The sequence below is a fragment of the Odontesthes bonariensis genome, chromosome 13, assembly GCF_027942865.1.
Source record: "Odontesthes bonariensis isolate fOdoBon6 chromosome 13, fOdoBon6.hap1, whole genome shotgun sequence".
NCBI classification, from domain to species: domain Eukaryota; kingdom Metazoa; phylum Chordata; class Actinopteri; order Atheriniformes; family Atherinopsidae; genus Odontesthes; species Odontesthes bonariensis.
The window spans coordinates 38263541-38278711 of NC_134518.1; the positions used below are offsets into that span (position 1 = coordinate 38263541).

At 43.2% G+C, this 15171-nt stretch overlaps 1 protein-coding gene across 3 annotated transcripts in view; it reads right to left on the bottom strand.

The window, feature by feature from the left end:
- Positions 1 to 8735, bottom strand: part of slc44a1b (solute carrier family 44 member 1b) — a 51992-nt gene extending 43257 nt beyond the window's left edge. For all 3 annotated transcript variants that reach the window (XM_075482034.1, XM_075482035.1, XM_075482032.1), the window contains exon 1: positions 8548 to 8735. In XM_075482034.1, coding sequence (XP_075338149.1) covers positions 8548 to 8604 — 57 coding nt within the window. In that variant the 5' untranslated portion in view covers positions 8605 to 8735. The remainder of the gene's footprint in view (positions 1 to 8547) is intronic.
- Between the last annotated feature and the right edge of the window lie 6436 nt (positions 8736 to 15171).

Sequence of the window (15171 nt, forward strand, 5' to 3'; positions counted from 1 at the left end):
TTTGTTTTGACTTTTTTTGTTTTGACGTGTTTTGTTTTTTTTTGTTTTTTACATGTTTTGTTTTCTTTTGACGTGTTTTGTTTTGACATGTTTTGTTTTGTTTTTTTATTTTATTTTGTTTTGTTTTGACGTGTTTTGTTTTTTGTTTTGTTTTGACGTATTTTGTTTTGACGTGTTTTGTTTTGTTTTGACGTGTTTTGTTTTTTGTTTTGTTTTGACGTATTTTGTTTTGTTTTGACGTATTTTGTTTTGTTTTGACTTTTTTTGTTTTGACGTGTTTTGTTTTTTTTGTTTTTTACATGTTTTGTTTTCTTTTGACGTGTTTTGTTTTGACATGTTTTGTTTTGTTTTTTTATTTTATTTTGTTTTGTTTTGACGTGTTTTGTTTTGTTTTGATGTGTTTTGTTTTTTGTTTTGTTTTGACGTGTTTTGTTTTGACGTGTTTTGTTTTGTTTTGATGTGTTTTGTTTTTTGTTTTGTTTTGACGTGTTTTGTTTTGACTTTTTTTATTTTGTTTTTTGTTTTGACGTGTTTTGTTTTTTTTTGTTTTTTACGTGTTTTGTTTTCTTTTGACGTGTTTTGTTTTGACATGTTTTGTTTTGTTTTTTTATTTTATTTTGTTTTGTTTTGACGTGTTTTGTTTTGTTTTGATGTGTTTTGTTTTTTGTTTTGTTTTGACGTATTTTGTTTTGACGTGTTTTGTTTTGTTTTGACGTGTTTTGTTTTTTGTTTTGTTTTGACGTATTTTGTTTTGTTTTGACGTATTTTGTTTTGTTTTGACTTTTTTTGTTTTGACGTGTTTTGTTTTTTTTGTTTAATACATGTTTTGTTTTCTTTTGACGTGTTTTGTTTTGACATGTTTTGTTTTGTTTTTTTATTTTATTTTGTTTTGACGTGTTTTGTTTTCTTTTGACGTGTTTTGTTTTGACATGTTTTGTTTTGTTTTGTTTTTTTATTTTATTTTGTTTTGTTTTGACGTGTTTTGTTTTGTTTTGACGTGTTTTGTTTTTTGTTTTGTTTTGACGTATTTTGTTTTGACGTGTTTTGTTTTGTTTTGACGTGTTTTGTTTTTTGTTTTGTTTTGACGTATTTTGTTTTGTTTTGACGTATTTTGTTTTGTTTTGACTTTTTTTGTTTTGACGTGTTTTGTTTTTTTTGTTTAATACATGTTTTGTTTTCTTTTGACGTGTTTTGTTTTGACATGTTTTGTTTTGTTTTTTTATTTTATTTTGTTTTGTTTTGACGTGTTTTGTTTTGACGTGTTTTGTTTTTTGTTTTGTTTTGACGTATTTTGTTTTGACGTGTTTTGTTTTGACGTGTTTTGTTTTTTGTTTTGTTTTGACGTATTTTGTTTTGTTTTGACGTATTTTGTTTTGTTTTGACGTGTTTTGTTTTTTTTGTTTTTTACATGTTTTGTTTTCTTTTGACGTGTTTTGTTTTGACATGTTTTGTTTTTTTATTTTATTTTGTTTTGTTTTGACGTGTTTTGTTTTGTTTTGATGTGTTTTGTTTTTTGTTTTGTTTTGACGTGTTTTGTTTTGACTTTTTTTATTTTGTTTTTTGTTTTGACGTGTTTTTTTTTTGTTTGTTTTTTACGTGTTTTGTTTTTTTTTATTTTTTTTATTTTGTTTTGTTTTGACGTGTTTTGTTTTGTTTTGACGTGTTTTGTTTTTTGTTTTGTTTTGACGTGTTTTGTTTTGTTTTGACGTGTTTTGTTTTTTTTTGTTTTTTACGTGTTTTGTTTTCTTTTGACGTGTTTTTTTTGTTTGTTTTTTACGTGTTTTGTTTTCTTTTGACATGTTTTGGGTTTTTTTATTTTTTTATTTTGTTTTGTTTTGACGTGTTTTGTTTTTTGTTTTGTTTTGACGTATTTTGTTTTGACGTGTTTTGTTTTGTTTTGACGTGTTTTGTTTTTTGTTTTGTTTTGACGTATTTTGTTTTGACGTGTTTTGTTTTGTTTTGACGTGTTTTGTTTTTTGTTTTGTTTTGACGTGTTTTGTTTTTTGTTTTGTTTTGACGTATTTTGTTTTGTTTTGACTTTTTTGTTTTGGCGTGTTTTGTTTTTTTTGTTTAATACATGTTTTGTTTTCTTTTGACGTGTTTTGTTTTGACATGTTTTGTTTTGTTTTTTTATTTTATTTTGTTTTGTTTTGACGTGTTTTGTTTTGTTTTGACGTGTTTTGTTTTTTGTTTTGTTTTGACGTATTTTGTTTTGACGTGTTTTGTTTTGTTTTGACGTGTTTTGTTTTTTGTTTTGTTTTGACGTATTTTGTTTTGTTTTGACGTATTTTGTTTTGTTTTGACTTTTTTTGTTTTGACGTGTTTTGTTTTTTTTGTTTAATACATGTTTTGTTTTCTTTTGACGTGTTTTGTTTTGACATGTTTTGTTTTGTTTTTTTATTTTATTTTGTTTTGTTTTGACGTGTTTTGTTTTGACGTGTTTTGTTTTCTTTTGACGTGTTTTGTTTTGACGTGTTTTGTTTTGACGTGTTTTGTTTTTTGTTTTGTTTTGACGTATTTTGTTTTGACGTTTTTTGTTTTGTTTTGACGTATTTTGTTTTGTTTTGACGTATTTTGTTTTGTTTTGACTTTTTTTGTTTTGACGTGTTTTGTTTTCTTTGTTTTTTACATGTTTTGTTTTCTTTTGACGTGTTTTGTTTTGACATGTTTTGTTTTGTTTTTTTATTTTATTTTGTTTTGTTTTGACGTGTTTTGTTTTGTTTTGATGTGTTTTGTTTTGTTTTGTTTTGACGTGTTTTGTTTTGACTTTTTTTATTTTGTTTTTTGTTTTGACGTGTTTTGTTTTTTTTTGTTTTTTACGTGTTTTGTTTTTTTTTATTTTTTTATTTTGTTTTGTTTTGACGTGTTTTGTTTTGTTTTGACGTGTTTTGTTTTTTGTTTTGTTTTGACGTGTTTTGTTTTGACTTTTTTTATTTTGTTTTTGTTTTGACGTGTTTTGTTTTTTTTTGTTTTTTACGTGTTTTGTTTTCTTTTGACGTGTTTTGTTTTTTACGTGTTTTGTTTTCTTTTGACGTGTTTTTTTTGTTTGTTTTTTACGTGTTTTGTTTTTTTTTATTTTTTTATTTTGTTTTGTTTTGACGTGTTTTGTTTTTTGTTTTGTTTTGACATGTTTTGTTTTTTGTTTTGTTTTGACGTATTTTGTTTTGACGTGTTTTGTTTTGTTTTGACGTGTTTTGTTTTTTGTTTTGTTTTGACATATTTTGTTTTGACGTGTTTTGTTTTGTTTTGACGTGTTTTGTTTTGACTTGTTTTGTTTTGACGTGTTTTGTTTTGACTTTTTTTATTTTGTTTTTTGTTTTGACGTGTTTTGTTTTGACGTATTTTGTTTTGACGTGTTTTGTTTTCTTTTGACGTGTTTTGTTTTGACATGTTTTGTTTTTTTATTTTTTTATTTTTTTTTGTTTTGACATATTTAGTTTTTTGTTTTGACATGTTTTGTTTTGTTTTTTTTTATTTTATTTTGTTTTGTTTTGACGTGTTTTGTTTTTTGTTTTGTTTTGACGTATTTTGTTTTGTTTTGACTTTTTTATTTTTTATTTTGTTTTTTGTTTTGACGTGGTTTTTTTTGTTTTTTTACGTGTTTTGTTTTGACATGTTTTGTTTTGTTTTTTTGTTTTATTTTGTTTTGTTTTGACGTGTTTTGTTTTTTGTTTTGTTTTGACGTGTTTTTTGTTTTGACGTGTTTTGTTTTTTTTGTTTTTTACGTGTTTTGTTTTGTTTTAATTTGTTTTGTTTTGTTTTGACGAGTTTTATAGTTCCAGCTGCCGTCGGTGGTTGTATTGGTGGGATATGGCACATCTCAAAGGCAGGAGCCATGTTGTTTCCGTGGTTGAGCATAAATCTGAGCTCAGCACCAGGACATGTGGAGTTCCTCTGGGGTGGATTCTTGGACCACTGTTACTCAGCCTCTACACGCTTCCTCTGAGCCAGATTACACATACCAACAATGCTGTGTACCACAGATATACTTTACAATTTACTTCTAACCCCGACCTTTCATGAGTGAGAGGAGTCTGAAACTCTGACAGCTGGCAGACTGAAACCTCCAACCTGCCCTCCTGCTGTTATATCAGCACTCGTGTCCAAATCAACAGAACCGATTGTCGACATTTTTATGGCAAATAAGTCTGGAAAACAGTCTTTTGATCATTTTTGATAATTAATGTCCTGCAGTGAGATCAGCCTTCGGTTATCAGGCCCCTCTCTGTGGAACCAGCTGCCAGTTTGGGAGGCAGAGCCTTCAGTTATCAGGCCCCTCTCTGTGGAACCAGCTGCCAGTTTGGGAGGCAGAGCCTTCAGTTATCAGGCCCCTCTCTGTGGAACCAGCTGCCAGTTTGTGAGGCAGAGCCTTCAGTTATCAGGCCCCTCTCTGTGGAACCAGCTGTCAGTTTGGGAGGCAGAGCCTTCGGTTATCAGGCCCCTCTCTGTGGAACCAGCTGCCAGTTTGGGAGGCAGAGCCTTCGGTTATCAGGCCCCTCTCTGTGGAACCAGCTGCCAGTTTGGGAGGCAGAGCCTTCGGTTATCAGGGCCCTCTCTGTGGAACCAGCTGCCAGTTTGGGAGGCAGAGCCTTCGGTTATCAGGCCCCTCTCTGTGGAACCAGCTGCCAGTTTGGGAGGCAGAGCCTTCGGTTATCAGGCCCCTCTCTGTGGAACCAGCTGCCAGTTTGGGAGGCAGAGCCTTCGGTTATCAGGCCCCTCTCTGTGGAACCAGCTGCCAGTTTGGGAGGCAGAGCCTTCGGTTATCAGGCCCCTCTCTGTGGAACCAGCTGCCAGTTTGGGAGGCAGAGCCTTCGGTTATCAGGCCCCTCTCTGTGGAACCAGCTGCCAGTTTGGGAGGCAGAGCCTTCGGTTATCAGGCCCCTCTCTGTGGAACCAGCTGCCAGTTTGGGAGGCAGAGCCTTCGGTTATCAGGCCCCTCTCTGTGGAACCAGAGCCTTCGGTTATCAGGCCCCTCTCTGTGGAACCAGCTGCCAGTTTGGGAGGCAGAGCCTTCGGTTATCAGGCCCCTCTCTGTGGAACCAGCTGCCAGTTTGGGAGGCAGAGCCTTCGGTTATCAGGCCCCTCTCTGTGGAACCAGCTGCCAGTTTGGGAGGCAGAGCCTTCGGTTATCAGGCCCCTCTCTGTGGAACCAGCTGCCAGTTTGGGAGGCAGAGCCTTCAGTTATCAGACCCCTCTCTGTGGAACCAGCTGCCAGTTTGGGAGGCAGAGCCTTCAGTTATCAGGCCCCTCTCTGTGGAACCAGCTGCCAGTTTGGGAGGCAGAGCCTTTAGTTATCAGGCCCCTCTCTGTGGAACCAGCTGCCAGTTTGGGAGGCAGAGCCTTCGGTTATCAGGCCCCTCTCTGTGGAACCAGCTGCCAGTTTGGGAGGCAGAGCCTTCGGTTATCAGGCCCCTCTCTGTGGAACCAGCTGCCAGTTTGGGAGGCAGAGCCTTTAGTTATCAGGCCCCTCTCTGTGGAACCAGCTGCCAGTTTGGGAGGCAGAGCCTTCAGTTATCAGGCCCCTCTCTGTGGAACCATCTGCCAGTTTGGGAGGCACTGCCTTCAGTTATCAGGCCCCTCTCTGTGGAACCAGCTGCCAGTTTGGGAGGCACTGCCTTCAGTTATCAGGCCCCTCTCTGTGGAACCAGCTGCCAGTTTGGGAGGCACTGCCTTCAGTTATCAGGCCCCTCTCTGTGGAACCAGCTGCCAGTTTGGGAGGCAGAGCCTTCGGTTATCAGGCCCCTCTCTGTGGAACCAGCTGCCAGTTTGGGAGGCAGAGCCTTCGGTTATCAGGCCCCTCTCTGTGGAACCAGCTGCCAGTTTGGGAGGCAGAGCCTTTAGTTATCAGGCCCCTCTCTGTGGAACCAGCTGCCAGTTTGGGAGGCAGAGCCTTCAGTTATCAGGCCCCTCTCTGTGGAACCATCTGCCAGTTTGGGAGGCACTGCCTTCAGTTATCAGGCCCCTCTCTGTGGAACCAGCTGCCAGTTTGGGAGGCACTGCCTTCAGTTATCAGGCCCCTCTCTGTGGAACCAGCTGCCAGTTTGGGAGGCACTGCCTTCAGTTATCAGGCCCCTCTCTGTGGAACCAGCTGCCAGTTTGGGAGGCAGAGCCTTCGGTTATCAGGCCCCTCTCTGTGGAACCAGCTGCCAGTTTGGGAGGCAGAGCCTTCGGTTATCAGGCCCCTCTCTGTGGAACCAGAGCCTTCGGTTATCAGGCCCCTCTCTGTGGAACCAGCTGCCAGTTTGGGAGGCAGAGCCTTCGGTTATCAGGCCCCTCTCTGTGGAACCAGCTGCCAGTTTGGGAGGCAGAGCCTTCGGTTATCAGGCCCCTCTCTGTGGAACCAGCTGCCAGTTTGGGAGGCAGAGCCTTCGGTTATCAGGCCCCTCTCTGTGGAACCAGCTGCCAGTTTGGGAGGCAGAGCCTTCAGTTATCAGACCCCTCTCTGTGGAACCAGCTGCCAGTTTGGGAGGCAGAGCCTTCAGTTATCAGGCCCCTCTCTGTGGAACCAGCTGCCAGTTTGGGAGGCAGAGCCTTTAGTTATCAGGCCCCTCTCTGTGGAACCAGCTGCCAGTTTGGGAGGCAGAGCCTTCGGTTATCAGGCCCCTCTCTGTGGAACCAGCTGCCAGTTTGGGAGGCAGAGCCTTCGGTTATCAGGCCCCTCTCTGTGGAACCAGCTGCCAGTTTGGGAGGCAGAGCCTTTAGTTATCAGGCCCCTCTCTGTGGAACCAGCTGCCAGTTTGGGAGGCAGAGCCTTCAGTTATCAGGCCCCTCTCTGTGGAACCATCTGCCAGTTTGGGAGGCACTGCCTTCAGTTATCAGGCCCCTCTCTGTGGAACCAGCTGCCAGTTTGGGAGGCACTGCCTTCAGTTATCAGGCCCCTCTCTGTGGAACCAGCTGCCAGTTTGGGAGGCACTGCCTTCAGTTATCAGGCCCCTCTCTGTGGAACCAGCTGCCAGTTTGGGAGGCAGAGCCTTCGGTTATCAGGCCCCTCTCTGTGGAACCAGCTGCCAGTTTGGGAGGCAGAGCCTTCAGTTATCAGGCCCCTCTCTACCTTTAAGATCAGGCTTAAAACTTTCCTTTCTGATAAAGCTTATAGTTAGGGATGGCTCAGGTGACCCTGAAACATCCCATAGTTCTGCTGCTATAGGCCTAGCCAGGAGGTTTACCGACTCCAAATATTACTTTAACTCAGGTCGGCGTCACACACCGGAGAAACGAGGCGTTCAGAAACTGACCTCAAGCCTTCCAGCTGCAGCTCCATGGTTAAAGTCCGGAGGTTTGGACCCAAAAACAGACCCGCTGGAGGCAGAACCTGAGGTAACTTTTATTCATCTTACTCACTAAACAAAAGCGTTACTCCAGAAAACTCCAAATGAACAAGATGCAAAGTCTGAACAGAACCAGACTGAGAACCAAGGATGAGCTCAAGGAGAACTCAGGAGGTTAAATAGTGACAGGATATCATCAACTAACTGGAGGAGTAACAGGAAGCTGATTTTCAAAATAAAACTCTAACAATAAAAAACCGAATGAAACCGGACTGAGAACAAATTCTGGTGAATCTAACTGAGTCAGAACCAGACTGAGACGACATCAGATAAATATAAAACTAAAGCCAGAACAGAACTGAGAATAAATCCTGATTCTGACCCGGTTAGATCGCTGACACGCAGCCGTCGGATCTTATTTTGTCCACATGGAGCAGGATCTACTTTTTGCCTCCTAATGAGAGTTTGTGGCGACAAACGGCAGCAACCAGAGAGAAAGTGAACACGACTCGGAGCAGGTTTCATCAGGCTGCCCCTAACCCTCGTGGTCGGGTCAGAGGACGAAACATTTGTGTTTCCACGAGAAGTCGAGAAGAAAACCAGCAGGTCATCACCTTCCACAAGGAGCCTGGAACAGCCTGGAGTATTTCTGTACCAATAAACTTTAGCTCAAACTCTACAAAGTAAGTTTAAAACTGATTTTAAAATCAGAAAAAGAACCACAGAGTCAGAAGTTAAAGTCCAACACTGCAAGAAATAGGAGTCTTCAAACAAGATAAAAACATTAAAACTAAGGGAAAAGGTCCTCAGAACAAGTGAAAAAATCTGTCCATGCAGCAAGATAATTTGACTTGGCGAGATTTCTTAAATTGAGATTGTAGGAGTCTTGTTTCTAGATTGAACAAAGGCAGTTTTGTGAACAAACATGTGTCATATGCTTAAAATCCAAGGAGTAAAGTGTGTTTTCAGATATTTTCTGTGTGCATGTTGAGCTTGTTATTGAATCTTAAAACAAGATTTATTTTGATGAGACTTTGGAGGAGAAACGTAATACATCTGATTTTAAGTGTTAATTGTCTCATTTTATGATTCTCTGCCTGTTTGAGACAAAAAAGTAAAGTTTTGCTTGATATGAGATTATACTGTTAAGTTGAAGACTTAAAATAAGAAATTAATTCTTAAAACAAGAAAAAATATCTAGCACTTCTAAATGTAAGGTTTTTTTCTTGGTAAGAACCAAATAATTTGCAGTGAGAACAGCAAAGTTCTGCTTCATCACCTTTTTCCGGAGCCGAACCTGCTGCTGAGAGCCTGAAGAGAGCCGCTTCGGGTCCATGTTCCTGCTGGTCCTGCTGGTCCTGCTGGTCCTGGTGGTCCTGGTGGTCCTGCTGGTCCTGGTGGTCCTGCTGGTCCTGCTGGTCCTGCTGGTCCTGGTGGTCCTGCTGGTCCTGCTGGTCCTGCAGGTCCTGCAGAGTTCTTTAGGGTCCTGGTGCTGCTGTCAGACTGAGGACGGCAGTGATGTGGGTCTGATCAGGCAGCAGAGGACAGAGAAGCTTTTGTGTTATTGTTGACTGTTGTACCAGGCTGAACACTGTGTGTGTGTGTGTGTGTGTGTGTGTGTGTGTGTGTGTGTGTGTGTGTGTGTGTGTGTGTGTGTGTGTGTGTGTGTGTGTGTTTTACGAGGACCTGTAAATAGATGTAAATTCAGTGTAATGTCCTCTTAAAATAAAGTATTTACTATTTATTTACTATTTATATTTATACTATTTTATAGAATAAATATTTAAAATATTTTAAAATATTTAAATATTTTAAATATTTATAGTATAAATATTTATATTTATACTATATACGATTTATAAAGTACTTCTGAATAAAGTATTTTTCTATTCTATTCTATTTCTAAATGTGGTGAAACACTGCAGTTTATAGAAAAGTTTTCAGTAAAAACAGGAAGTGGATTTTCTCCCATCACCGTCTCTCTGGGCAGCAGCGCCCCCTGCTGGCTGCTTCCAGAACAAGCTGCTCAGGGACATTAAACACGAACATTTAAATCAGACGAAGAAGAAACAGATAAATGTGACATCCTGTCGTCATAAAAGACAGAAACTGATCCAAAACTTCATTATATCTGCTCTGTGATCATCAGGCAGGTTTCCTGCAGAGTTTTATGAGTTTTGTCTTTTCATAGTTTAAGAAAACTCTCCTTCTTGGTCTTTTTCCTACATTTGATGCTCCAAACGACTCAGTTGTGTTTACATGTTACTCAGCTCTGAAGAGTCAGTGTATGGGCTCACATCTTTACTTTGGCTCAGCACTGTGAGTGACCAGCAGAGGGCGGTCTCACCCTGACCATCAGCATCTGTTCAGACAGCAGAAGGTTTATAATTTATTAAAGAAGGTAAGAAGTGTAAAACTCCTTCTTCCTGTTCCTGGGAGCATATATCAGGGCGTCTGAGGTGTAAAACTCCTTCTTCCTGTTCCTGGGAGCATATATCAGGGCGTCTGAGGTGTAAAACTCCTTCTTCCTGTTCCTGGGAGCATATATCAGGGCGTCTGAGGTGTAAAACTCCTTCTTCCTGTTCCTGGGAGCATATATCAGGGCGTCTGAGGTGTAAAACTCCTTCTTCCTGTTCCTGGGAGCATATATCAGGGCGTCTGAGGTGTAAAACTCCTTCTTCCTGTTCCTGGGAGCATATATCAGGGCGTCTGAGGTGTAAAACTCCTTCTTCCTGTTCCTGGGAGCATATATCAGGGCGTCTGAGCTGTAAAACTCCTTCTTCCTGTTCCTGGGAGCATATATCAGGGCGTCTGAAGCCTAAAACTCCTTCTTCCTGTTCCTGGGAGCATATATCAGGGCGTCTGAGGTGTTAAACTCCTTCTTCCTGTTCCTGGGAGCATATATCAGGGCGTCTGAGGTGTAAAACTCCTTCTTCCTGTTCCTGGGAGCACATATCAGGGCGTCTGAGGTGTAAAACTCCTTCTTCCTGTTCCTGGGAGCATATATCAGGGCGTCTGAGGTGTAAAACTCCTTCTTCCTGTTCCTGGGAGCATATATCAGGGCGCCTGAGGGGTAAAACTCCTTCTTCCTGTTCCTGGGAGCACATATCAGGGCGTCTGAGGTGTAAAACTCCTTCTTCCTGTTCCTGGGAGCATATATCAGGGCGTCTGAGCTGTAAAACTCCTTCTTCCTGTTCCTGGGAGCATATATCAGGGCGCCTGAGGGGTAAAACTCCTTCTTCCTGTTCCTGGGAGCATATATCAGGGCGCCTGAGGGGTAAAACTCCTTCTTCCTGTTCCTGGGAGCATATATCGGGGCGTCTGAGGGGTAAAACTCCTTCTTCCTGTTCCTGGGAGCATATATCAGGGCGTCTGAGGGGTAAAACTCCTTCTTCCTGTTCCTGGGAGCATATATCAGGGCGTCTGAGGGGTAAAACTCCTTCTTCCTGTTCCTGGGAGCATATATCAGGGCGTCTGAAGTGTAAAACTCCTTCTTCCTGTTCCTGGGAACATATATCAGGGCGTCTGAGCTGTAAAACTCCTTCTTCCTGTTCCTGGGAGCATATATCAGGGCGTCTGAGGTGTAAAACTCCTTCTTCCTGTTCCTGGGAGCATATATCAGGGCGTCTGAGGTGTAAAACTCCTTCTTCCTGTTCCTGGGAGCATATATCGGGGCGTCTGAAGTGTAAAACTCCTTCTTCCTGTTCCTGGGAGCATATATCAGGGCGTCTGAAGTGTAAAACTCCTTCTTCCTGTTCCTGGGAGCATATATCAGGGCGTCTGAGGTGTAAAACTCCTTCTTCCTGTTCCTGGGAGCATATATCAGGGCGTCTGAGGTGTAAAACTCCTTCTTCCTGTTCCTGGGAGCATATATCGGGGCGTCTGAAGTGTAAAACTCCTTCTTCCTGTTCCTGGGAGCATATATCAGGGCGTCTGAGGTGCAAAACTCCTTCCTGTTCCTGGGAGCATATATCAGGGCGTCTGAGCTGTAAAACTCCTTCTTCCTGTTCCTGGGAGCATATATCAGGGCGTCTGAGGTGTAAAACTCCTTCTTCCTGTTCCTGGGAGCATATATCAGGGCGTCTGAGGTGTAAAACTCCTTCTTCCTGTTCCTGGGAGCATATATCAGGGCGTCTGAGGTGTAAAACTCCTTCTTCCTGTTCCTGGGAGCATATATCAGGGCGTCTGAGGTGTAAAACTCCTTCTTCCTGTTCCTGGGAGCATATATCAGGGCGTCTGAGGTGTAAAACTCCTTCTTCCTGTTCCTGGGAGCATATATCAGGGCGTCTGAAGTGTAAAACTCCTTCTTCCTGTTCCTGGGAGCATATATCAGGGCGTCTGAGGTGTAAAACTCCTTCTTCCTGTTCCTGGGAGCATATATCAGGGCGTCTGAAGTGTAAAACTCCTTCTTCCTGTTCCTGGGAGCATATATCAGGGCGTCTGAGCTGTAAAACTCCTTCTTCCTGTTCCTGGGAGCATATATCAGGGCGTCTGAGGGGTAAAACTCCTTCTTCCTGTTCCTGGGAGCATATATCAGGGCGTCTGAGGGGTAAAACTCCTTCTTCCTGTTCCTGGGAGCATATATCAGGGCGTCTGAGGTGTAAAACTCCTTCTTCCTGTTCCTGGGAGCATATATCAGGGCGTCTGAAGTGTAAAACTCCTTCTTCCTGTTCCTGGGAGCGTATATCAGGGCGTCTGAAGTGTAAAACTCCTTCTTCCTGTTCCTGGGAGCATATATCAGGGCGTCTGAGGTGTAAAACTCCTTCTTCCTGTTCCTGGGAGCATATATCAGGGCGTCTGAGGTGTAAAACTCCTTCTTCCTGTTCCTGGGAGCATATATCAGGGCGTCTGAGGTGTAAAACTCCTTCTTCCTGTTCCTGGGAGCATATATCAGGGCGTCTGAGCTGTAAAACTCCTTCTTCCTGTTCCTGGGAGCATATATCAGGGCGTCTGAGGTGTAAAACTCCTTCTTCCTGTTCCTGGGAGCATATATCAGGGCGTCTGAGGTGTAAAACTCCTTCTTCCTGTTCCTGGGAGCATATATCAGGGCGTCTGAGGTGTAAAACTCCTTCTTCCTGTTCCTGGGAGCATATATCAGGGCGTCTGAGGCGTAAAACTCCTTCTTCCTGTTCCTGGGAGCATATATCAGGGCGTCTGAGGCGTAAAACTCCTTCTTCCTGTTCCTGGGAGCATATATCAGGGCGTCTGAGCTGTAAAACTCCTTCTTCCTGTTCCTGGGAGCATATATCAGGGCGTCTGAGGTGTAAAACTCCTTCTTCCTGTTCCTGGGAGCATATATCAGGGCGTCTGAGGTGCAAAACTCCTTCTTCCTGTTCCTGGGAGCATATATCAGGGCGTCTGAGGTGCAAAACTCCTTCTTCCTGTTCCTGGGAGCATATATCAGGGCGTCTGAGGTGTAAAACTCCTTCTTCCTGTTCCTGGGAGCATATATCAGGGCGTCTGAGGTGTAAAACTCCTTCTTCCTGTTCCTGGGAGCATATATCAGGGCGTCTGAGCTGTAAAACTCCTTCTTCCTGTTCCTGGGAGCATATATCAGGGCGTCTGAGGGGTAAAACTCCTTCTTCCTGTTCCTGGGAGCATATATCAGGGCGTCTGAGGGGTAAAACTCCTTCTTCCTGTTCCTGGGAGCATATATCAGGGCGTCTGAGGTGTAAAACTCCTTCTTCCTGTTCCTGGGAGCATATATCAGGGCGTCTGAAGTGTAAAACTCCTTCTTCCTGTTCCTGGGAGCATATATCAGGGCGTCTGAGCTGTAAAACTCCTTCTTCCTGTTCCTGGGAGCATATATCAGGGCGTCTGAGGTGTAAAACTCCTTCTTCCTGTTCCTGGGAGCATATATCAGGGCGTCTGAGGTGTAAAACTCCTTCTTCCTGTTCCTGGGAGCATATATCAGGGCGTCTGAGGCGTAAAACTCCTTCTTCCTGTTCCTGGGAGCATATATCAGGGCGTCTGAGGCGTAAAACTCCTTCTTCCTGTTCCTGGGAGCATATATCAGGGCGTCTGAGGGGTAAAACTCCTTCTTCCTGTTCCTGGGAGCATATATCAGGGCGCCTGAGGTGTAAAACTCCTTCTTCCTGTTCCTGGGAGCATATATCAGGGCGTCTGAGGTGTAAAACTCCTTCTTCCTGTTCCTGGGAGCATATATCAGGGCGTCTGAAGTGTAAAACTCCTTCTTCCTGTTCCTGGGAGCATATATCAGGGCGTCTGAGCTGTAAAACTCCTTCTTCCTGTTCCTGGGAGCATATATCAGGGCGTCTGAGGTGTAAAACTCCTTCTTCCTGTTCCTGGGAGCATATATCAGGGCGTCTGAGGTGTAAAACTCCTTCTTCCTGTTCCTGGGAGCATATATCAGGGCGTCTGAGGTGTAAAACTCCTTCTTCCTGTTCCTGGGAGCATATATCAGGGCGCCTGAGGTGTAAATCTCCTTCTTCCTGTTCCTGGGAGCATATATCAGGGCGTCTGAGGCGTAAAACTCCTTCTTCCTGTTCCTGGGAGCATATATCAGGGCGTCTGAGGTGTAAAACTCCTTCTTCCTGTTCCTGGGAGCATATATCAGGGCGTCTGAAGTGTAAAACTCCTTCTTCCTGTTCCTGGGAGCATATATCAGGGCGTCTGAGGTGTAAAACTCCTTCTTCCTGTTCCTGGGAGCATATATCAGGGCGTCTGAGGTGTGAAACTCCTTCTTCCTGTTCCTGGGAGCATATATCAGGGCGCCTGAGGTGTAAAACCTTCCCATCTGAGGAAACTCTTCTGCTGTGAATCCGCTGCTCGGTGACCGGCAGTAACCCTGCGGTCCAACCCAAGGTCCAATTGAATTGAATTGAATTGAATTGGCCTAAGCCAGTTTCTGATGATTTTATATCTTTTTGTGATTCTCTTCATTTCACCCACACGGTAAAACCTTAAAATCCCGGAGATGTCCACCTTGATTGATTTCATTTTGCCGAATGTTCCTGATGAATTCTCCTCTTTGGGTTTGTTCTGCAGCGACTGAAGTGCCCACTGTGCTGTTGCTGCTGTCACAAACACTGAATTAAAGTCGTGATGATTTATAAGAGGAACCTTTGAATGAGCGAGCCTATCATTGTACATAAGCATGTCTATCAGGAAATGCTCGGTTCTGTCCAGAGCTGCAGGAAATGTTTATGAGTCTGATGGAAATCAGCTTTAGTATAAAAAGGAGGTGACCCAGCCAAACTAATTACAGCTCAATATTGAATTCATCAGTTCTGGCCAAGCTTGAAACTCCTGTGAGTGAGCAGGTATAATAAATAATATATATATATATAATAAATAATCCATCCATCCATCCATCCATTATCTTCTGCTGGTCCGGGGATCGGGTCGCGGGGGCAGCAGCTTGAGCAGAGAGACCCAGACGTCCCTGTCCCCGGCCACTTCCTCCAGCTCTTCCGGGGGGACCCCGAGGCGTTCTCAGGCCAGCCGAGAGACATAGTCTCTCCAACGTGTCCTGGGTCTTCCCCGGGGCCTCCTCCCAGTGGGACGGGCCCGGAACACCTCACCAGTGAGCGTCCAGGAGGCATCCTAACCAGATGCCCGAGCCACCTCATCTGACTCCTCTGGATGCGGAGGAGCAGCGGTTCTACTCCGAGCCCCTCCCGGATGACCGAGCTTCTCACCCTATCTCTAAGGGAGAGCCCAGACACCCTGCGGAGGAAACTCATTTCGGCCGCTTGCATTCGCGATCTCGTTCTTTCGGTCCCTACCCACAGCTCGTGACCATAGGTGAGGGTAGGATCTCGTTCTTTAGGTCCCTACCCACAGCTCGTGGCCACAGGTGAGGGTAGGATCTCGTTCTTTCGGTCCCTACCCACAGCTCGTGGCCACAGGTGAGGGTAGGATCTCGTTCTTTCGGTCCCTA